This window comes from Ascaphus truei, chromosome 3 (genome assembly GCF_040206685.1).
Source record: "Ascaphus truei isolate aAscTru1 chromosome 3, aAscTru1.hap1, whole genome shotgun sequence".
NCBI lineage: Eukaryota > Metazoa > Chordata > Amphibia > Anura > Ascaphidae > Ascaphus > Ascaphus truei.
Window position 1 is genome coordinate 302,590,840 of NC_134485.1, and position 25,056 is coordinate 302,615,895.

The 25,056-nt window shown below is 41.9% G+C and overlaps 1 protein-coding gene across 8 annotated transcripts in view; it reads left to right on the forward strand.

Annotated features, from left to right (window-relative positions):
- DIAPH3 (diaphanous related formin 3) overlaps window positions 1–25,056 on the forward strand; it is a 782,005-nt gene that overhangs the window by 469,328 nt on the left and 287,621 nt on the right. For 7 of the 8 annotated variants that reach the window (XR_012799927.1, XM_075591039.1, XM_075591038.1 and 4 more), the window contains exon 24: window positions 5,238–5,403. Coding sequence is in view for 7 of the 8 variants with exons in the window: in XM_075591039.1 (XP_075447154.1) it covers window positions 5,238–5,403 (166 nt within the window). In the remaining variant the exon portion in view is untranslated. Of the gene's footprint in view, window positions 1–5,237; window positions 5,404–6,972; window positions 7,159–25,056 lie in introns of those variants that run through there. The other variant, XM_075591045.1, reaches the window with a different exon arrangement.

The following is a 25,056-nucleotide window of genomic DNA, read 5'->3' on the forward strand; positions in this document are numbered from 1 at the left end:
GATCAGGATGAGACGGTTTCTGCTTGATTTTTTCTTTGAAGATGGTCCAGACATATCCTAGCACTCTTTTTCTCATTCAGTGAATAATTTTTAACTGATTGTAGACCACTTCAGATTAGTAAGGCTGAAGAGCCAGATACCAGTAAGCTGTTCTGATGTTTGTATCTATACTCGTATGCAGCCATTGCACTGAGCCACAAACAGTGAACATCCATCAAAGGTAGTGCCTCCGTGGTGGGGAAGCACATTAGGTTGGGGGGGTGGGGGGGGAGCTTGGCTACAATGTTGATGGACTTCTCCAAATTTTTATAAGTGTGGAATCCTGTTGAACCTTTTATAATTTAAGATTGGACTCACAAACTTAATGACAGTACCGCACATTTTACTTCAAAGGCATCAGAGTAAAGACATTTGTTGCTACAGTATTTCCTTTGGATGTAGTCTTAAACTGGAGCATGTCCGTCCCTGTTGGAAAGTAGGGTGACATTAATGATTATGAAGTAAATGTATAGGTTTTCTGTACTTAGTGTTTTTAATTTAATAACCGGAATTAATCTTAACTATAGGTTGGACAAATCAAAAGAATATATCCTGTCCATCTAAAATGTTGTCGATAAAGAAGTGTGTGACCTGTGTAGTTTTAATACTTAAACTGTAGGTCTGTGCTGCAAGTGAAGACAGCAGGATACCAGAATGTTTCTGTAATGCTTTTCTTGCAAGGAATATTTGTTCATGCTATTTCTTGCATTTAATATTCTATTTTTTATGTTTACCAAGTTTTGGCATCATGCCCTAATCAGTTATTTAAAATAAAGGCTTTAAAGTCTCATAGTCCAAACCTACAGCATGCAGCAAATAATCTTAACAGAGTATTTAGTGTTGACGTTTTCAACATACAATGCATCCACTGTACTCTTTATAAAATGTAAAATTATTTTTGTGGGTTTAAAATGTACTGTACATGAAAGTCTTAATAATGAAGTTTATTCATTATATGTCCAACTGTGTAAATAATGTATTTGAGTTGCAATAACGAGAAGGGATTGTTTCTTAGAAAAATTATGTTAGTATATCTTTCTTTTTCTCATTATTACTGTATCATAATTGAACAGTAATTAGAGGCCTGAGGTTTTTTTTTTTTAATGGTTTCAATATTGCTGCATTAGAAATGAATGCAAAATATAATGTATTTTTGTAAATTAAATTAAAACTAACTGTGATTTATTAGGTTTTATATGAATACCCAGGTCTCTAATAATTGACAAGTGGGCAATTAACATTTGATCAAATACAGTGACTAACAAGCTCTTTAATGGTTTTCAAGGCTCATTAGCTAATTTGGCAGAACTTTGAGTAATAGTCATCAATAAATGTGTTTGAAAGGGACAATACTGTAGGTGTGTAAACCTTTACTTATAATATACTTTAACAGTGCTGTATGCATTACATAAACTTTTGAAATGGTATTCTCCATAAAAACAGTACCTACTCGGTTGCAAATAAAATGTCTCCCTCTAAAAGTTGGCATACTGCGTACGTGATACAAAGCATGCAGTCTTCACTAAATAATATTTTCTCTGTTGGTGATTAGATGACAACAGCCTTGGGCATCAGAAGTCAGCAACTGTAATTATGTGAGGGTCTTTTAACTGAATGATTGTGGTTGTTGCTCTTAATTCGGCATCAGATTGACTTTATGTTCGTCCAATTTTGTATTCTATCTCGTGCTTTGCACGTTTACTTCCTACTCCACACATAAAGTGACGTCATTTTAAAGAAATGTACAAATATTTGGCTTCTTTGTAAAGAAAATATATGATGTCCAGTTTTTAGGAGTTAAAAACATAACTAATTGGTACTTCAGTTTACAACTATTGAGTTGTGTGCATTTTAGGTAAATTGCTTGGTACAGTATATGAAACTTTTTATTTTATTTGATAGGATCCTCTCAGAAACCTAAATGATTGTAGCTCATACTGTGTAAGGAATCGGGGAACACGTCCTTTGCGACGTGTTCCCTCCTTGCCTGTCATCTCTCAGACCTCCGCTCTGGCACCAGCGCATGCGTGCACCCCCGCTCTGCTTACAGAGCGTGCATGCAAAGCTCTTCTGCTGCTCTCATGCTTTATTTATCATTCATTGTATTGTGTGCCTTTCAAGAAATTATTGGATTACAAAATTGGAATAATTAATTAGATTTTTAATTTAACATTGCCACTGATCTGCAGTTAGGTGCCTATCAAGAGATAGAACATAATTGGAGCTATTCACTACACGAGTGAGACCCTCGCTCAGTCCTTGAATAATCACACGGCGGTGCTTATCTGGGATGATATAGAGAGTACAGTTAACAAGTGCAGAATCCCAGTTGCTTGCCAGTCCTGTCTAATTATTGCTTGCCAGTCCTGCACGAATACCAGCACCCTGAGAATTAAGATAAAAGAACCGCTGAGCATCACCTGCACCACTCTAGAGACAGGGACACTTTGATGTGGCCCTATTCTGTTGGCTGGGGTAAGAAGCTTTACACATGTATAGCATACTTAAGATAGATTACAGGGTTTTGAGTGCTAACAACTGGGATTCTGTTCTTTGTATTAATTGAACAATTGCTAATTGTATTATTTACTAAACTGCCATAATAACTACAGTATCTGGGAACTATCTTACTGAAACTCCCATTGACGGTCAGGATTTATGCAGTTTAGTGCGTAATCCCCAATGGGCTATAGAAACAATTACTAACTTTCTCTTTTGAAAAGTACATTTCCAAATGAACACCTTATTATCTTGCAGGGTTGAGTGGATATAACTGTTTGACGTACTTAAAAACACATTATATTTACTTCCTATAGTTTTGACATTTGACAAGAATTTCTTGCTTCATCTATTATGTGAACATTTGCTTACTTTCACATGCCAATTTCTCCTTATTAAAAGTTTGATACTGTTGTACATTCTAAGAGGAATTGTATGTAAAGTATATGACCACATGAGACTTTGATGTACTAAGATGCATTATTACCAACTTTGTTTCTCTATAAGAGGAATGAATTTGCTTCAGCCACTTAGGAACATTTTTTTTTTTTGCATCAGGGATTTATTTGCATAGATTGTAATTGCTTTCAGATATTTGTAGGATTGAAAGAAATGCTCTTGCTTTGTGTTTCTATCTGTTTGTCTTTGCAGAAGTTTATGCATTTTAGTTTACCAGCACACTGTAGTGAATACTGATACAATGATCAGTCTCTAGTACAGATGTAGCAGACGTTATTGCATCTGTTAAAGATATGCATTGCATTGTCCCCGATGAGTTATTTAAAAGTAGTGCTATTGAAAACACTGGTTACGCAGAAAAACGCAGGATGCTGTGTTAACTCTCGTTAACCTGGGTAATCTCTCACATGTGTGCTTAAACCCCCATCTACAAAATAGCTTTTAATTATTTGTTTTCTTTTCTTTGGGAAGTGCTAATAGTAGTTTAGTCTAGATTTTTCCCTTTAACAATAATGTTACAATAATAAATCAATTAAAATCTTTGAAGCTCCCCACTTATTTTTGTTTACACATTATGCTAATAGGTCCTCATCTTTTGGTGCTTATTTTTTGGTAAATATTTTTTTACTTGTTAGATGTCTAAAAAAATAAATAATAATAATAATTCAGTGATTTGGTGAACTTATTTGGGGTTCATACTCCCTTTGTTCTTTTTGTCCCTTTTCGGAAGATGAGGTGTTAGAGAGTAGCTCTTAAGAGTAACGTATGATTGAAATTTGAATTGTCTAATAACGATAAGTGTAGTTGATAAATCATTACTATTCTACTTGAGACCTGTACTGTCCAGACAAATTTTAGCCATGTCGCATATGTGAATGGAGAAGGAAAGGAAGTAGTCAAATGTCACTCCTAGGCAACCTGCTTTGGAACAGGATAGATGGTAGTACCGTTTACTTTGATGGAAAATGGAGATATTAGGCCAGATTTAGGGGGAAATATGAGGAGCTCCATTTTATACATATTGAGTTTAAGACGGCGGAGCACCATCCACAATAATATTGCCGGGAGGCAATCCGATACTTGGGACTGAATTGCAGGAGTGAGGGTTGGGCTGGATAGATGTATCTGCATAGAGATTTTACCTGAAGCCAAAATAGTTGATGAGGTTACCAAGTGATATTGTGTAGAGTGGGGAGATGTCCAAGAATAGAGCATTGAGATACACCAACAGACAGATTTACAGAAGACGAAGACATGTTAGCAATAGAGACATAAAATGGAAGATGTATGATGAGAACCAGGATGAAGCTTTGTTGCGGATACTAAGAGAGCTTAGAATAGGAAGAAGAGAGTGATCAACAGTATCAAAGCAGCAGAGAGATTGGGTAGCATTATTAGGGAAAAGTTACCTTTGAATGTTGCTTCATGTAGGCCATTGGATACTATAGTGAGTAAAGTCTCTGTTAAGTGAACTGTACAAAAGCCAGATTGCAAATGTCCAGGAGGGCATGGAAATTAAGAAAGTTGGTCATACAGGAGAAGTTTGGAGGCAAACGACAGGAGAGATATAGGGCATTATTTAGTAAGGCACATAGGGTCTATGTTGTTTTTGAGAATAGGTATGACCACCTCATTCTTAAAGGATGAGGGGAAAGTGCCAGATGAAAAGTTCTGATTAGGTGGGAGGTGGAAGGTGATAGGATCGTGCAGCATGTGTCAGAGGGCGAAGAGAAAATCATCTTAGAAACTTCCAACTCTAACAGGAGAAAAGAAGTCTAGAGTAGTTGAAGGTTTTGATAGAATCAGAGAAGAGGGACAAGGGACAGACGGAATCTCATTGCGGATTGCATCCACATCGCCTTTGCAAGAATATAGGTATAGGTTGGTGGTTTGTAGATGTCTGCCATGTGTAGAGCTAGAGAATAGAAAAGATGGGCAGCGTGAACCTCAAAGGAAGAGAATGAAGCAGATGTAGGCATAAGGCGGAGCTGATATTCGCAGCCTGAGGAGACCTACTCTTCCACTCTGGCCATTGGGTGTGGAGTGTGAGAGAGAGACCACCATAGAAACAGAAGCCTCCATGGCAGTATCATGTTGTGAGAGCAAGGTTTCTGTTACAGCAAAGAGGTGAATAGAGTGAGAGTATAAGAGGTCATGTACTGTACAACCAGAGCCTCTAATGTGTTTACTTTCTTAATTTTAGCATTTACTTTCCAGTTGTGTACCTTAACAACAATGTACAGTTTTGCACTCTGTGCAAGAGAGCAATTTAAGAAGCTGTCAAGAATGTATGAACACATGGAAAAGCTCTACCAGAGTCTGATGGAGTACTATGTCCTTGATGCAAAGAAGGTTTCTGTAGAAGAGTTTTTCACAGATTTGAATAACTTCAGGACAATGTTCATGGTATGTATTTTTTTTTTCCTTTTGCTATTTATTAGTAGATGTCCATACATATACAGTCACAATCACTTTTCCATTGCTACTTTGGAAGGGTGACCAGATTTGTCCTGGCAAAAACCGCAATCGGCCCTTTCTGGCTGCTCGTGAGCATGCGCGATCGGCACTTGCCGACTGCACATGCGTGAATGGCATTTGCCAGTCGCTCATGTGCGATCGGAGCTTGCACAATTGCATATGCGCAGTCGGCAAGTGCAGATCGCTCATGCGCACAAGCAGCCTGGAAGTGCCGATCACGCATGCGCAGTCAGCCAGCGCTCTTCGTTAATGCCCAGTCGGGGGGAGAGCCAGGGGTATCCTAAAACCGGGACAGGGCCCTGAAAAGTCGGGACTGTCCCATCTAAACCGGGACATCTGGTCACGCTAGTGAAGCTCCATAAGACCAAAATATAAAGTAGTAACACTTCACCCAAGATCACCACACACTCTTGCTCATCGCCCTTTTCCCGGTGTTAGAGGAGGGTGCTCCTTTTTTATCTGAATTTTATGGTTAGCAAATAGTCAGATGCTTCTCTTACAGCTGGACCACTTCCAATAAACAGGGGGTTTGAGTAGAACGATTGTAACCGTACATTCCTTATTAGATGTTAATGCTTCTTTACATTCTAATTATGCCTTGGATTACAAATAACTTGTATGTAATATATGGCCAGATACCTACAAAAACATGCCCCACTACAGTGTACAGGAAAGCAAAATGTACAGAAAATTACATTTCTAGTGTCTTCAGTATTTTAAACTCCCAAGTACTGTACATGCAGCACAAAGCATAGCAATCTATGTTAGAGTATGAATGGTTCATTTTAAAGGCATCCTTAATTATATATACACACACTAATGTTACATTTGCAACAGAAGAATAAACTTGCTGCTTTCAAGCGCATAAAGATTCTCGAAAGAATTATAAACAGTACATTTGTGATGTTAAAGTCTTGTGGTTTGGGAATTGAATAAGATAATGTTTCAACCCTGAAATAAATTGCATTGAACGTTATATCTTAGAAAAACATATTATATGCTTTACCCAGTGACAAAATATAGCTTTACCGATACTCTTACTTCTTTTGTTCTGCTGATAAGGTTTTTATATAAAGGAGGACAAATAAAGTCAATTTTATTACAATGGTGCCTCAGTAACTTGACGTACAAACACAACAGGTTTAAAAGTGATTTACAATAAGTAGATTCCATTCTGAGATGTGAAAACAATATGGTAAAAATATTATAGCACTTTTGGGCCCATCAGAATCTGTTATGTAGTTTGGACAGGCACTATTTACTCTACATAATATTTTATAATATTAGTATATCTCTCTGACTGTATTAAAAGAAACAAAAAAAAAAAACCTTTCTTTTATTTCCCATACATAATCATTTTCTCACCTTAAGTTATATTAAAAAATATATAAATGACAAACTAGTACAATTCTACCCCGTCAATAATATAAATGGACCTCTGGCATTCTTTCTAAAACATTTTTTTTAAAACAACCTTCCTTCTTTCTCCCCAAATAGGCCATTAATATAATTTCTTACCGTGCATAATTTACTGAGAAAAGGATAATGCAGACGCACTGTTGGAGCTCATAGAACTCACTGTGTAATGTTAGAATTATGTGAATAAAGAATTCATATGCAACAATACTCAATGCACCATCAAGCTACAAAAACACAGGAGGACTCAGGATTTATTATTATTACAGTCTATAGATGTCTATAAATGGAACATAATGACATGCATTTCAGAACATAAAATGTACATTTTGCCTTATTTCTATTGTAGAACTTTTACCTTTCATACTTAGCACAGTGGGACATGCAATGTCATTGCTGAATACAATATAATGGTGTGTGTGTGTGTGTGTGTGTGTGTGTGTGTGTGTGTGTGTGTGTGTGTGTGTGTGTGTGTGTGTGTGTGTGTGTGTGTGTGTGTGTGTGTGTGTGTGTGTGTAGGCATACCCCGCATTAATGTACGCAATGGGTCCGGAGCATGTATGTAAAGCGAAAATGTACTTAAAGTGAAGCACTACCTTTTTTCCACTTATCGATGCTTGTACTGTACTGCAATCGTCCTATACGTGCATTACTGATGTAAATAACGCATTTGTAACAGGCTCTATAGTCTCCCCACTTGCGCACAGCTTCGGTACAGGTAGGGAGCCGGTATTGCTGTTCAGGACGTGCTGATAGGCGCGTGCGCAAGCTGACTTTTGCCTATTGGGCGATATGTCCTTACTCGCGAGTGTATTTAAAGCGAGTGTCCTTAAACCGGGGTATGCCTGTAGGTATGTGTGTATATATATATATATATATATATATATATATATATATATATATATATATATTTAATAAAGTTTATGAGCTTAGACCTTGGGCAATATGTGATTTATGTATTAAGGGCACTGTATACTAATTTGTGTTGTATGCGCATGGTCAACGGTGCTATCTAGATACATTAAGTAGTAGTGATTACATAGTTGTTTGAGGGTAGATAATACATTGACGCCTTTTTATGTGTGTTCTCCCTATATATTCTACACACACACATTTAGTTTATTATTATTATTTATAAAATATTTTACCAGGAAGTAATACATTGAGAGTTACCTCTCGTTACCTCTTGTCTCATAGACAACAACTTCTGGCCAATAATATCCCTGAGAATTCTCCCAGCGATTATAAACCGATACGGTTCATCGGCACATTTAGTGACCAATGGGGGTCGATTTACCGCATTTTTAACAAACATTGGCACATCCTCTTAGAGGATGGCGACCTGAAGGAGGCATTATCAATTACACCTAAACTCACTAGCAGAAGGAGTAGAAACTTGAAGGACATTCTAGTAAGAAGCCACTTTCAGACGAAATCACGCGGTACATGGTTAGATCAAAAACCCAAGGGTTCGTATGCTTGTGGGCGGTGCAAAGCATGTAAACATGTACCCAAAACAACAGAATTCATGGACTCCACTAAGACACTTACCTTTAAGATCAAAGACTACATAAACTGTACAACTGAAGGAGTTATCTATTTAATTATCTGTTCATGCGGCAAACTATATGTGGGCAAGACCTTCAGACAGTTTAAGACCAGGATCCTTGAACACCTAGGATCCATAAGGAATTCCAAAGACACACCGGTAGCACGTCATGTTATCAATGAACATCAAGGGAACAGCGACCAATTGGCCTTTATTGGGATTGAACACATTCCTTAGGGCCAACGCAAAGGAGATTGGAATAGGGCCCTACTTCAGACAGAGTGTAAGTGGATCTATACACTCCATACACTGAGCCCAATGGGGCTGAATGAGGGGTATCTATACACTTCATTCATATAGGATGTCATTGTTGTACAGTGGACCACTTTATGGGCACGTAAGCTATGTCAACACAAAGGGTCTAATATAAGGGGGCCGGTATATAGCTTAATATTAGATGTCTGCTCTGACCTCACGGGCAGACAGCCTAGGTTAGTACAATCCTATACCTACAGATATTGACTATCACCTATGGTGAGAGAGTTGTATATCAGCCCTCAGCTATGGTCCACTGTTCATTACAATGCACTTTACATGTCTGTCTAGTCTGAACCCCACAATTGGTAGAGATATGTGACCCATGAAATACTGGTACCTATAAATGATTCCACACTAGTGTGTACTGACACATAATAAAATATATACACCTCATTCATGTGGGATGTCTTTGGTGTACAGCGGACCATTCTATGGGCACGTAAGCAGTGTCAACACAATGGGTCTATTCTAAGGGGGCCGGTATATAGTTTAACATTAGATGTCCGTTTTGACCTCACGGGCGGACAGCCTAGGTTAGCACATTCAAGAAAAAGAAAAACACAAAAGCGCACCAAGATTGAGATATACAGTGTATTATGGACAATTAAAATTAGTAATATACACTTACATGGATAAAAACTTTATTGATCCTGATCACGATCGTGACTTCTATGGTGAGGCAACAGTGGGGATGAAGGGGGATGATTTCCGTCTCTGCAAACAAGCCCCGCGCGCTGGGACTGTGTCTCTGGCTATGCTGGTTAGGTAAGGTTAGGTTAGGTTAGCACATTCCTTTACCTGCCTATATTGACTATCACCTACGGTGAGAGAGAGAGTTATATTTATGAGCCCTTGGATATGGTCCGCTGCCCACTACAGTGCATATCTATTTGCTTTGAATTCTACATTTGGAAGAGATATGTGATCAACGATTTATTGGTACCTATAAATGTATTCACATTACTGTATACTGACAATTGCTTTTGCCTTCTTGCCCATCCTGTATTCAATACATGGCATAACCCCTCGATTTATTTATGTATATACAACTACAACTTGCATCACAATCTTCTATGTGCTTAATGGCAGCTGCTGATGCTCACAAGTCCAGCTAATTGCTGGGATACCTACCAGTGTGATGTGACTTTTAGACGGATTAGTGATCATTATCACTGTCAACATAGATCGGGATGCAGGTACCTGCATCCAAGACACACGAGTGATAAAATACACAACCTTACACTTTCTCCCATTCCTTTATTACACTACACAATTGGCTACTTGTTAATACCTAATTGTATGACAGTGGGACTTTTAAGTGATCGCGCGACACTTGGGTATATAAGAGGGCAGCGCAGCTCATTCCAATACCTCCCACCTTGAGAAAGCGTCAGTCCCTTATGCGCGAAACGATCGTCGGCATGACGTCACCACGTTGACGTAGTGTAGGAGGAGTCACGGGTGAGACTGTTCCTGGTAGCTTGTGTGGGGTTGGTTGAGTGGCTATTGCTTAGCAGAGGTCGCTTATGCCTATAACAGGTCTGGTTTTTGATGCACACGCCGCGGTTCATCTATATACTGTGGTCTAATATGCACTAAAGAATTATTGATTCATTGATCGTGTGACCTAGTACTTATATAGGTTCGGCGATAGAGGACAGTGGCACATTTATCTGCAACCACTACTCTGTATGCATTACCACCTACTGTCAGTGGGATATACAATCACTGTAACTGAGCTGATCTATCACAGCATGCTTTGATTAGTGCAACCTCCACCACACCCTGAGACCATAGTATTATCTATTGCCAATTATTTACATTTACCATTGTGTCTCACACTACCACTTGTTATTGGTAAGGGGACATATACTAATGTTTGGGAATTAACCCTTCAATAATATCCCCTTACCTGCTTCACCCGTGATTTATGTTTTAATTGTTTTTATGGTTATTTAGAGCGTGTGTTACTGCGTTTATTTCTGTACATTAATAAAATATTTATTATTTTTGCCCTAGGGCATTTTAGTGGTAATTGTCCTCCCACAGTGTTGGGAGCGGTTACTTAATTGTACCCTTATAGCCTTACCATTACTCTAGTGGGTTACTATACCTGTGGAATAGTTTCGGCTTTGCTGTGCATTAAAGTGGGATCTTTTTAGGAGCATTCTTTGTCTCCTTCTACATGTATGTCTGTCGTCCCTATCCCCTTTGCACCAGCTGATATCATAGAGTTGGTATTCATAATTGAGGTGAGCGGTATGTCATAAGTTGTTATCATATGGTTACAAATACAGTTACATAAATGTGCAGGGTATACATTATATACAATACATTGCATGCACAGTTAAAGATAATATATATTATGGGCGTATGAAACAGTTACAGACCAGATTAAAATGTGAGACAGCCTTAGATTTGAAAGAACTTAAACTGGTGGTGGATGTGAGAGTCTCTGGTAGGTTGTTCCAGTTTTGAGGTGCACGGTAAGAGAAGGAGGAACGTCCAGATACTTTGTTGAGCCTTGGGACCGTGAACAGTCTTTTGGAGTCTGATCTCAGGTGATAGGTGCTGCATGTGGTAGGGGTGGGGAGCTTGTTCAGGTAGCTGGGTAGCTTGCCCATAAAGAATTTGAAGGCAAGACAGGAAAGGACAGCCGCACGCTGATGACGTCATCCCTATGATGCGACGGAGGTCACGTGGTCACGTGGCAGCCCCTGTGTACTGCCCGATACACCCTGATCCCTGTGAATGCGCGTCACTCTGCCGCGACTGCTTGCAGCTGTCGGCGCATGACGCCGCAACCCAGTTGATTAGAAGTGTTTAAGGTGGGTATAAATAGGCTGTTATTTTACTCTTGCTTCACCTTGATAAAGTACTATTGTACGAAACGCGTAGGTGCGTTCTATCTGTTCTATTTTTGTTCCCTGTATGTGCTTGCTGGCTTAATACACTTTTTGATAATACTACTGCGGAGTGGCCTGGTTTTGTTTTCCCTGCTTCACATTGCAGGGCGTCTGCAGCTGTGCTCTATCTACACCAACTACCCTCCTGGACTTCCTATCTGATGGACTGCACGCTACTGATTCTGAGAGTGCCCCCCCGGATGCGCAGGTAAAGTGCCAATGTGCCTTATCTAAACCCTGCTATTCAATGGACATAGTTCCTTCCTTTATATACTGTTAGGGTGATTATTGTGTACATCACAGTGGCTGTCCCAACTGACTCCACTTGTCACTTCCCCTACAGTTATTACGCATTATTGCTTTATTGAGGGGCACTCCGTCGTCGCCAGACCACCAAGCCTATGGTCTCAATTTCAATTATGTTACAGAAGTTACCGGTCTGATTCTGAGCACCACACATACCACATCTCCTTGAAGACAGGAAAGGTGAACTTTGCGCCTAGACTCGAGTGATGACCAATCTAGTTAAGTTAAGGTGGATAAAAAAAGTGTCAAAACCTTCCACAGCAAAGCATATACAGTAGCAAATGGAAATATTACTGTATGCTCATTTGCATGTCTTAGATAGGTCTGCAACCCAGCCTTTCACCATTATCACTCAGCACACATCACTTCCACTGCAGCAAGGGATTCTGGGAAATGACATGCCACTTTTTGCTTCAAAACCATTAACATGGTTCCCTGTAGGTTTACGCTTTCTGCATGGTCACAGCTTTGAGCACAGCCAGGGTTAAGATGCATGGTAAAACCTATCCTTGCCTCATTTTTGCATAGCCAGTATAACCAACCCCACACTGATGAGACCCATTAAGGTTTAAACGGCTGTCTGTGGGTGGGTTTACTGGCTATGGTGAAAGGCGGGGTTGCAGACCTGTCTAAGACATGGAAATGAGCATACAGTAATATTTCCATTTGCTATATGCTTTGCTGTAGAGGGTTTTGTCACTTTTTTTACCCATCTTAACTTAACTAAGTGTGTGTGTATGTGTGTGTGTGTATATCTTACTATATATTTCTGAAAGCATTGTATGTATGTATGTTTCCCAGTTGTGTTCCCTGTCCCTAGCGGCAATCTCATTGGTCCCTTGGGCCGCCCGCCCGCCCCCGCACACCTCTCATTGGCCTGAGGCGGAGTGACGGGCCAAAGGTCCAACCACACACACACACGTCCGCCCAGGTAAGTCACACCACTGCGCGTCCCGCCTCAACTGATGGCCCCAGTAACTCACCTATTTCAGCCTCGCGCCACAGGCCCACACAGGCCAGGCCCCAGGCCCACACATGCACGCGCTTCCTGCCGCCGCCGCCTGCACGCGCCTCAGTCCGACACATCAGGGGACCAAGCGATCGCGGGGGGGGGAGTGCGTCACGGGGAACGGGGGAGCGCGTCACGGGGGAGCGAGCCCCGGGGAACGGGGGAGCGAGTCACGGGAAACTGGGAAGCGAAGAGCGAGCCCCGAGCCATCGGGGAACAAGAAGGGGGAGCGGCCAGCCGCCGAGACAGCGGGGGAACGGGACGCCCGGACGGGGGGGGAGAGGGCATGAACATACATAAATTATGACAATACATATGCCCCCTTCTCTCCACCCCCCCCTCTCCCCTTTCCCCCCTTTCCCACCCCCAGTCCCCTCCTTTCCCCCCCCCTCTCCCCTCCTCCCCCCCACTCCCCTCCTCCCCCCCACTCCCCTCCTCCCCCCCCCACTCCCCTCCTTCCCCCCCACTCCTGTTTCCCCCCCCACTCCCCTCCTTCCCCCCACTCCCTCCTTCCCCCCACTCCCCTTTCCCCCCACTCCCCTTTCCCCCCCACTCCCCTTTCCCCCCCACTCCCCTTTCCCCCCCACTCCCCTTTCCCCCCCCACTCCCCTTCCCCCCCACTCTCCTTCCCCCCCCACTCCCGTTTCCCTCCCCTCCTTCCCCCCCCACTCCCCTTTCCCCCCCACTCCCCTTTCCCCCCCACTCCCCTTTCCCCCCCACTCCCCTTTCCCCCCCCACTCCCCTTTCCCCCCCCACTCCCCTTCCCCCCCCACTCCCCTTCCCCCCCACTCTCCTTCCCCCCCACTCTCCTTCCACCCCCCACTCCCCTTCCCCCCCCATTCCCCTTTCCCCCCCACTCCCTTTCCTCCCCCCACTCCCTTTACTCCCCCTTCTCCCCACTCCCCCTTCCCCCCCACTCCCCTTTTCCCCTCCTCCCTTCCCCCCCCCCCCACCACTTTCCCCCCCTTCTCCCCTCCTCCCTTCCCCCCCCCCCACCACTTTCCCCCCCTTCTCCCCCCCTCCCCTTTTCCCCCCTCCACTCCCCCTTCCCCCCTCCACTCCCCCTTCCCCCCCACTCCCCTATCCCCCCACTCCCCTTTCCCCCCTCCGCTCCCCCTTCCCCCCCTCCGCTCCCCCTTCCCTTCCCCCTCCTCCGCTCCCCCTTCCCCCCTTCCGTTCCCCTCCCCCCCCCTTCGCTCCCCTTCCCCCCCCCTTCGCTCCCCTCCCCCCCCCTCCGCTATTACGCATTTACATCCCGGGCAACGCCAGGTCTCTCAGCTAGTATATATATTATATATATATATATTATATATATATATATATATATATATATATATATATATATATAATAAAACAAGAAGCACAGACTCCATAGCGTAACTTGATACAAACAATTTAATAACAATTAAAAAAGCCTCTAGGACTTGCACTCACAATAGTTGAGTTAAAAAATCGCATATAGAGAAGATTTCTCTGCACGAACGGTTGCCGGATATTGTGCGGGACATCAACAATATTACCCAACCAGAGCATGAATCGGTAGAGAGCCTCCAGGAGATGTGAATATCCACAGAGAGAGGACCCACGGACCCCGCCGGTATTTGCCGCCAAACTGATTGAATAGTTCAACCACTGCATGTGTGTCTATTCCAAGAGGGCGACGTCCGCATCAGATGGTATGGCGACCGTGACACACTACGCATTTTTAAACAATGTGACTTCATCAGGATAATTGATTGGTCCATAGTAAGGATGTACAGTACATACCCTAGGTTGCTAAGCAACCCACAATGCTATCATCCTATTGGCTAATCATTATATAGCATGCAAATTACATTTTAAAAGGTGGGAATGCACTTTAAAAGCGGAATTTAGTACTAGATTGCTTGTAAATTATGTTAGTACCACAATGTCATTGCCAGACATGACCAAACATATATCATGAATGATAAATGCAGAGAGGACATTAAAAAAGAAGCAGGAAATTGCAGATGAAAAACACTGATTGCTATAGAATGATTCATAGGCTGGGAAATAAGGTACACAGGCCAGACAGACTATTGAGGATAAACTGCATGGCACATAGTTAAATTGTGTATAAAGGTAATATTATACCAGAATGCTAGTATCACTACACTCATTTAGGCCAAGGGTGCAAGTGTCCCCATATTTTAAATCCAAAAGGATTCACAAATACAGAGAGACTTCAACCTATCTCCTCCCAGTTTAGATGCAGGAATATGTTCCAAACCGGGTAATAAACTTGCTGGTTCTTTGGCGTGACAGGAAGAAAAATGTCTGGGAGCACTATGTGCAAGGTTTCCTTTGTGAATAGCACGCCTGTGCTCAAGAAACCTTACACATAGAGGACGCTTAGTGAGTCCTATATGTTGAATGCCACAGGAACAGGAGAGCACATAAACCACATGAGTAGTAAAGCAATTGATGGAAATGTTGATAGGGAAAACAGTACCACGAGAAAATGAGGACAAGGAATCACTTACAACAATATGCTTGCATGTTAGGCACCGAATTTTACCACATTTGTGATTAGCATTGGTGGCCACAGCAGGGGTCAAACTAGAACCCCTACAGCAATGGTAATGTAGTGTAGATAGATAGATAGATAGATAGATAGATAGATAGAGACAGACAGACAGACAGATAAAAAAAATAGAAATGCATGCCCTGCAGCATTATTCCATTTATTACAATAGTAGTTTTAGAGAATACACACACACACACACACATATAATTCTCTAAAACGTGTATACACGCACGCACACACATGTATACACGGTTTCGAGAATATATGCTTGAGGATTTGCTTGTGTAATACGAGTTTGAGACAAAAGGTGGCACTGAGTGCTCATTTGCATGTCATTTCCCAGAATCCCTTGCTGCAGTGGAAGCGCTGTATGCTGGGCGATAATGGGGAAAGACAGGGTTGCAGACCTGTCTAAGACATGCAAATGAACATACAGTAATATTTACAGTTGCTTTATGCTTTACTGTGGAGGGTTTTTGTCACTCTTTTTACCCACCATAACCTTAATAATTGTGGTATATATATATATATATATATATTTATTTATGTGTGTGTGTGTGTGTGTGTATATGTATAATGTATATTGTATATATATATATATATATATATATATGTGTATGTATGTATGTATGTATGTATGTATGTATATATATGACTAAAAAGGAGGGAGAGTAGGGTCAAAAAGGTGCACTCAAATGCTGAATTATGAAAAATAGAAATGGACTTTATTAACAAAGAGTATAAAAAACACAAAAGACAGACCCACACAAATCACATGTCAGATCGCTATGCGACACAACGTAAAAACATCAAAGAGGTACAATTGGTCTGATAAGAGCCAAAGCAGGGTAACAATATATCATTACAAATATAACATAACAGAACTAGGGGAAAAATATTTCTCCCCAAGTAATGTTTACTGAGATCGGCCGATCCAGAACAAGAGTAGCAATGAATATAAATGGTAAGTAGATACAGACCACAAGAAAAAGATTGGATATATATTGTAGTAAATATACATAAACCTCTTAATGATGATGAGAGATAGTTAGGCACATAGCTAGAAATACATAAAGTTGTGACCCTTAAATGTGCTGTAAATCAGCTGAATAAAGTGATGCCCAAATTGAGCTGCACATGTAAGATAAGTAGCAGCAGTGGTAGATCTATAAAGTGCACTGGTAGCGCTCATATAAAGTCCCCTGAGATACAGAGCTCAAAAATAATGAGCAGTGGTGGTGTGTGAATAACACAGGGACATAGAGCACTGCTGTGTGTGGTGTGCACAAAGCACTGAGGAAATCCAGTGATAAATACCAGCGTTACTCAGTCAGGCAGCAGGAGAATCAGATGATAAAGACCAAAGTCTTGCAGTGGGACATCAGCAGTAAAACGGAGGAAAGTCTCACGCAGTATGGTAAGGCACACGGGTCACAGGATGGAGGGGTGCTGTCACAGCTCTGCTCCTACGGCCGTTTCGCCAAAAAGGCTTCTTCCGGGAGCATACAGTGTCAGCATAAACAAACACTCTTAAAGGGCTCCGTTTTCCCGCCAAAAGTTCACTCGTGACCAACAGCCAATAAGAAATTCTGAAAAATAGAACCGTGTCAGCTGTTGCTATGTGGAAGTGAGCAGAACTTTGGAGGCAGTAATCCTTAAAGAGACAGACATAAAAAGACACAGAAAGTGGCATAATGTGATTAAAAATCAGCATAATTGCTAAGCAGAGTGTTGTAAAGCAAGGAGGCATGAATAAAAATATAAGTAAAGCTAATTTGAAGAGTGATTAAATTGACAATATCTTGAAGAATGTCCAATGAAATGGCATTATACTAAGTTAGATACCAAGTATTGACAATACTACACAGAGACATAAAATATGGAGGATCAAAGGAGAGATGAACCATAAGCTGTGATTGAGACTTAATAAAAGATTTCTAGGGAAAGCAGGGTAAGTTACATAAAACAAGACAGAGTCTCTAAATGAGTGAAAAGCTAAAGGAACATTGCAAAACTGAGGTAATCATTTAATCCAGTTGGAATCATGGTCCCTAATTGAACTATCCATCTGCATTCTTTTTGCAGTAGGAGCTGCTCCACATTACCGCCGCGGATGCCTATGTTGATTTTATCAATGGCAAAGGCCACCAGGGATGAGGGGTCAGAGTTGTGCACATCACGAAAATGGCGTGCCACACTGGTGATTTTTTTGAAGCACGCCAGGTCTTTAGTTGCATTTTTAATGTTACGTGTGTGCTCCAAAACCCTTACACGAAATTCCCTGGTGGTCATGCCAATGTAAATCAGACCGCAGGGACAGTTCAGATGGTAGATGACATTCTTGGATTTACAGTTTAGAAAATAAAAGATTCTGAAGTTTCTGGTGCCTTTAGAATTATGAAAGACATCAGTCTGCTTCATGTGTCTACACGCGGAACAATGTCCACATTTGTAGAAACCTTTTAAGCTTACTTGGTTGAGGAAAGTAACTTTTGGAGGGGTAGTGTAATGACTCCTGACCAGCAGGTTCTTTAGGTTAGGTGCTCTCCTACTAGTGAGGCTAACTCTGTCACCCAGAATAGCCCGGAGATCTTGATCTGCCAAAAGTATGTCCCAGTGTTTTTGAAGGATGTTTTTGAGACTGTTCCATTTATTATTGTAAGTTCCAATGAACCTTATTGTTTTAGTTGGTGTTGGTTTAGGTTGCAGTAGAGTTTGTCTGTTTAGTTTTTGACTGTTGTTAAGACCCTGTTTTATGGCCGATTGGCTATAACCCCTTGCCTTAAATCTTTTGCTCATATCTATGGATTGGGTATTAAATGTCTCCATAGTTGAGCAATTACGGCGAAGTCTGATAAATTCGCCATTGGGGATGCCCCTTATCTGATGAGCAGGATGAAAGCTGCTGGCGTGCAGTAAGGTGTTACAAGATGTCATTTTACGGAAAATGTCAGTCACTACACGACCATCAGAGGCGATGCTAATACTGAGGTCAAGATATTTAACATTAGTAGTACTCGAGGTGTAGGTGAGCCTGATGTTAATGCTGTTGTGATTGAGAACATCGATGAACTGTTGCAACATTAATGCAGTGCCCTGCCATAGAATGAAAATATCATCGATGTATCTCAACCACAACAGCAGATGGGACGTGTACTCACTATTGGCTTCAGAAAAGACCTCTTCACGTTCCCACCACCCCAGGAAAAGATTCGCATAGGAGGGCGCACATGTTGCACCCATAGCCGTTCCTCTGATCTGTAAATAATAAGTATTTTTAAATAAAAAATAATTATGTCTTAGTACAAAATCCAGGAGATGTATTAATATATTCGTTAAATTTGTACTCAGGTTCAGCATGGATATAAAGAATTTTGTGGCAAAGATGCCATCTTCATGGCGGATACAAGTATATAACGTTTCAACGTCACAGGTGGCTAATATAGTGTCGTTGTCAACAAACACGTTATCAAGCCTTGAGAGTATATCCATGCTGTCCCTGAGATACGAAGGTAAAGTTTCTACAGATGAGCGTAAAAATGCATCAATGAAACGGCTTATGGGCTCACATAGCCCTCCTATACCTGATACGATTGGTCTTCCTGGGGGGTGGGAGAGGTTTTTGTGGATCTTGGGCAGAAGATATAATGTCGGTGTAATTGGGTACTTAGTAATTAGACCGTCATAATGACGTCTAGTAATTACACCCTCAGTCAATGCCTCATGAACCAGAGCGTCAAGCTCTTCCTTGAACTTGGTGGTAGGGTCACCCTGCAATTCCCTGTAACACTGTTTGTTACGAAGCTGTTTGAATGCCTCCGCTTCATATAACCTTCTAGGCCATAAAACAATATTGCCCCCCTTATTGGAAGGCTTAATTATTATGTCTGGCAGAGATTGAAGTTCTTTAATTGCTAACCATTCTTGCCTAGAAATGTTACTTGAACCTGCAAAATCAGATAAATCATTAATATCACGGATTACCATGTTGGAAAATACCTCCACCTGTGATACTGCCTGGATAGGAGGGCAGAAGACAGATTTTGCCTTGAAGTTAGACACAGGACCGAGTTCATTGGTATCAGGGATCACCACATCTGAATCTTGCAGGGACGGCAGGGAACCTAAGGATGAAATAACTTTCCCAGATTCTAATAATTCCTCCTCAGTAGGTACTTTAAGGAAATGCTTGTGAAGCAGAAGTTTCCTGCAAAAAAGTTGGACATCCTTAATCCATTCAAACGCGTCACAATAGTGTGTGGGAGCAAACGATAAGCCACGTTCTAACACTTGGATCTGAATTGGACTGAGCGTTTTTTCAGATAGATTAACAACAGCAAGGGGTTTTACTTCCTTGATGCTTGCCCCTCTGGAACTTGTAACCAAACTGGTCCCTGTCCCTTAGTAAGCTTAAAAGGTTTCTACAAATGTGGACATTGTTCCGCGTGTAGACACATGAAGCAGACTGATGTCTTTCATAATTCTAAAGGCACCAGAAACTTCAGAATCTTTTATTTTCTAAACTGTAAATCCAAGAATGTCATCTACCATCTGAACTGTCCCTGCGGTCTGATTTACATTGGCATGACCACCAGGGAATTTCGTGTAAGGGTTTTGGAGCACACACGTAACATTAAAAATGCAACTAAAGACCTGGCGTGCTTCAAAAAAATCACCAGTGTGGCACGCCATTTTCGTGATGTGCACAACTCTGACCCCTCATCCCTGGTGGCCTTTGCCATTGATAAAATCAACATAGGCATCCGCGGCGGTAATGTGGAGCAGCTCCTACTGCAAAAAGAATGCAGATGGATAGTTCAATTAGGGACCATGATTCCAACTGGATTAAATGATTACCTCAGTTTTGCAATGTTCCTTTAGCTTTTCACTCATTTAGAGACTCTGTCTTGTTTTATGTAACTTACCCTGCTTTCCCTAGAAATCTTTTATTAAGTCTCAATAACAGCTTATGGTTCATCTCTCCTTTGATCCTCCATATTTTATGTCTCTGTGTAGTATTGTCAATACTTGGTATCTAACTTAGTATAATGCCATTTCATTGGACATTCTTCAAGATATTGTCAATTTAATAACTCTTCAAATTAGCTTTACTTATATTTTTATTCATGCCTCCTTGCTTTACAACACTCTGCTTAGCAATTATGCTGATTTTTAATCACATTATGCCACTTTCTGTGTCTTTTTATGTCTGTCTCTTTAAGGATTACTGCCTCCAAAGTTCTGCTCACTTCCACATAGCAACAGCTGACACGGTTCTATTTTTCAGAATTTCTTATTGGCTGTTGGTCACGAGTGAACTTTTGGCGGGAAAACGGAGCCCTTTAAGAGTGTTTGTTTATGCTGACACTGTATGCTCCCGGAAGAAGCCTTTTTGGCGAAACGGCCGTAGGAGCAGAGCTGTGACAGCACCCCTCCATCCTGTGACCCGTGTGCCTTACCATACTGCGTGAGACTTTCCTCCGTTTTCGTTTCCGTCCCACTGCAAGACTTTGGTCTTTATCATCTGATTCTCCTGCTGCCTGACTGAGTAACGCTGGTATTTATCACTGGATTTCCTCAGTGCTTTGTGCACACCACACACAGCAGTGCTCTATGTCCCTGTGTTATTCACACACCACCACTGCTCATTATTTTTGAGCTCTATCTCAGGGGACTTTATATGAGTGCTACCAGTGCACTTTATAGATCTACCACTGCTGCTACTTATCTTACATGTGCAGCTCAATTTGGGCATCACTTTATTCAGCTGATTTACAGCACATTTAAGGGTCACAACTTTATTTCTAGCTATGTGCCTAACTATCTCTCATCATCATTAAGAGGTTTATGTATATTTACTACAATATATATCCAATCTTTTTCTTGTGGTCTGTATCTACTTACCATTTATATTCATTGCTACTCTTGTTCTGGATCGGCCGATCTCAGTAAACATTACTTGGGGAGAAATATTTTTCCCCTAGTTCTGTTATGTTATATTTGTAATGATATATTGTTACCCTGCTTTGGCTCTTATCAGACCAATTGTACCTCTTTGATGTTTTTACGTTGTGTCGCATAGCGATCTGACATGTGATTTGTGTGGGTCTGTCTTTTGTGTTTTTTATACTCTTTGTTAATAAAGTCCATTTCTATTTTTCATAATTCAGCATTTGAGTGCACCTTTTTGACCCTACTCTCCCTCCTTTTTAGTCATATTATTCCTTTGGGTCGGTAGCACCACCAGAGGGTTACCTTTTACCTTGACCTCTGGTTAACTGATTATTTAATCACACAAGGGTGATTTGATTGCGGCATCTATTGTGTGTTCCGTATGTATATATATGTAGCGCACTTTCCCCCACCCCCTGGGAGATCTAGCAGCTAGTGTGTGTGCTGCTTTTAGCTCCGCTACTGGGAGCCTGGGGTGTACCTGGATTGTCTCTGGACAGCGCCTCCACTTGTACAAGATCCTACAGTGTGGGATATATATACATATATATATATATCACTACAACCAGGCCACGCATGGCCGTACCACCGGTACTTTGTCCCCCCACCTGGGAACACAGTCCCAAAGTACTGAGGGGCCCTTGGGCACCCAACCTACCTGGTGTCCACAAAGTCAGCCCACCCCAAAGTGTGAGACAGGGCTGCCCTACTAAAGTGTAGAGTTGGTGCACGTGCAGAGTTGAGGTACCTGCCGGGTGGTCCCACACCCAGGCGCGCTGATGTCTCACTGATGGGATACACGGATCCAGGGATGTATCTGTGAAGCCTCCGCCTCTACATTGGGTTGGTCCCGCGCAGAGTGTACCACCATGCGTAATGTCTCTGAGCTGGTAGATGGATGATCTGGTCCCAAATCACCCTGGTCCAGGATGCAGCCACGTCCTGGCTTTGTCCCTATGTTCTGGTTCTACAGGGGTAGTGTCCCTATCTTTGGGCCTGTCCCTGCAGCAACCACAAGCTACACAAGGGAGTCTGGGCCTAACGGGTATCTGGCCTGCGTTTGCCACTGACACCTGCACAGCTTAAAAGATGGTGGTCTCTGCTAGCTGGATGCACCGCGGAGCCTATGGAGCTCCCTGCAGCTTCACCCCTACACAGCGCCGGCATCTGTCCCTACCTCTGCAGTGAGGCGCGACCGCGCCAGGATGTAAGAGTCTACGGGGGACCTGCCATATATATATATATATATATATGTATATATGTATATATATATATATATATATATACACAACAACAACAACAACAACAACAACAAAAGAAGAGTGCACAATCCCATAAACCTAAATAATTCACAATTTAATAAAAATCAGACACAGAGTAACCATGAACATAAATGGAAAACTCGATTGAAATATAATAAAAGGAAGTTGGTGGATGCTGTATCCAAATGGAATGAGGAATGTCCCTAGAGGGTTAATAAAGTCTGCTAATGAGACGTTTGTATCCTGAGGTGTCCTCCTTACATGTCAATAATGAGCGGTAATAGCTGGTAGTTGACTCCAAATTATAGCCCACACACAGCGTTATTCAGATGAAGATGGTAAACTGATCTCCTAGTAGAGCAAGCCTCACATATGCTGACTTAGGCCCGTAATATAGTGGGCGTGCGTGCCTTTGCAAACGCTCATGCACGTGACGCACACGTTTTGTGTGTACGGTCCGTGCTGCTGTGAGCGACAGGCTTGGAAGGTACTGTGTGTGTGTCACTGGGAAAGGTGTGTGTGTGTGTGTGTGTGTGTGTGTGTGTGTGTGTGTGTGTGTGTGTGTGTGTATAAGTTAAGTTATGTGGGTAAAAAAGTGACAAAAACCCTCCACAGCAAAGCATATAGCAAATGGAAAAATTACTGTATGCTCGTTTGCATGTCTTAGACAGGTCTGCAACCCCGCCTTTCTCCATTATCACACAGCACTTCCACACAGTGCCACTTTTTGCTGCAAAACCATTTTTAACATGGTTCCCTATATATATATATATATATATATATATATATATATATATATATATATATATATATATTGTAAGAGAAAGAGCGGACCCCGCATCCACAAGATAAATAAATGTAGCTAAATACCGACTTCAAAATCAATATGCAGTGATAAGTCGGTGGTGCTGTATGGGCCAAATAATATAATAGGAGAAAGAAAAGCCCCAAACAAGAGCACTCTAGTATACCAATTCAAAGTACAAATTCACAAAATCTTTATTGAATAACTGTCACAGAACATAAAATAAAAGAAAGCAGAGAATAATTAAAACAACGCATGGATCCCCTGTACGTAAAAAACTTGACATAAATCCTCCAACAATTAATTCTAAATAGGAAAAAACTGTGTCAAATCAGACAGAAAATGCACTCTAGTGTACCTGACAAGGTAAACGATAGTAATTCAAGGAGCAAAAAATGAAGTGGCTATGGCCAAATGGTCAGATCACATAATATCAAAGCATACTCGTAATCTCTGGGATAGTCTCAAGTGACACAGTGCAGCAATACATGATAGGGCCAAAAGATATACAGCCTAAAGAAGCACACCTCAAAAACCTATATGCTAGTTGTCATACATTACCAAACATCAGGCACACAGCAAGATCATGGAGGAAGCAAGGAGCAAAAGCTCAGAACATAATTACGTGTCCCTAAAGGGGGACAAACCAAGGGGTCCTGCCTACTGCACCGGCTCCTATGCGTTTCGGCCAAGAGCCATCTACTGGGAGTGGTGGGGTAGGCAGGGTAACATGCACGCTTAAAAAGGATGTGTAATTAGGCCCATGAGTATAATCACCTGGTGAAAATCTACCAAATACATAATATACAGATAACAAACAGGAGTGTGCATAGTAAGTATACTTGCTGCGTAGGTCTGTTAAAACGTCACATTGGAGGATCCAATTGTATAGTTGTATCCAAAGGACGCCCTCCCCACAGAAGAGGGCAGTGCTGGCGAATCTACCCCACTCTGGTGTGTGCGCATGCGCATGGCATCATCGGGAGTGACCCGATACATCGCTGTGTCGCTTAATGCTGTAGCAAGCCGGAGCAATAGGTATAAGTGTCAGAATGGCACCTCCCCCAGCAGAGGAGGGAACTACTAGCAAATAGCGCCTCTCTAATGTGACTGCGCATGCCTGTGACGTCATCGGGAGTTACCCCGTGTCTCACCGAGGCGCTCTGCACTGCCTCACGTCCAGGCAGATAGATGAATCGCAAGATGCGTTTCACTGCGCACCCACGCCCAGACATAAAGGAACCCCATGCAGCACGACGCTCTCCTCGCGCAGAGCAACGCGCATGCGCAGCGGCCGGGCATCGATCCTGCTCTTAAAATAAAAGGGACATACACAAAAAAATATGGCAACCGTTGTACAGGTATACATGATAAGTGCTAATAGCACAGCCAATGACCTATCCCTATACAGAAAGTCATAGGATCACCAATATTAGTATAAACACCATTGTTATATACCCAGTGAAAAAAGACATAATACAGTAATACACATAGAGACATGATGAAGCTT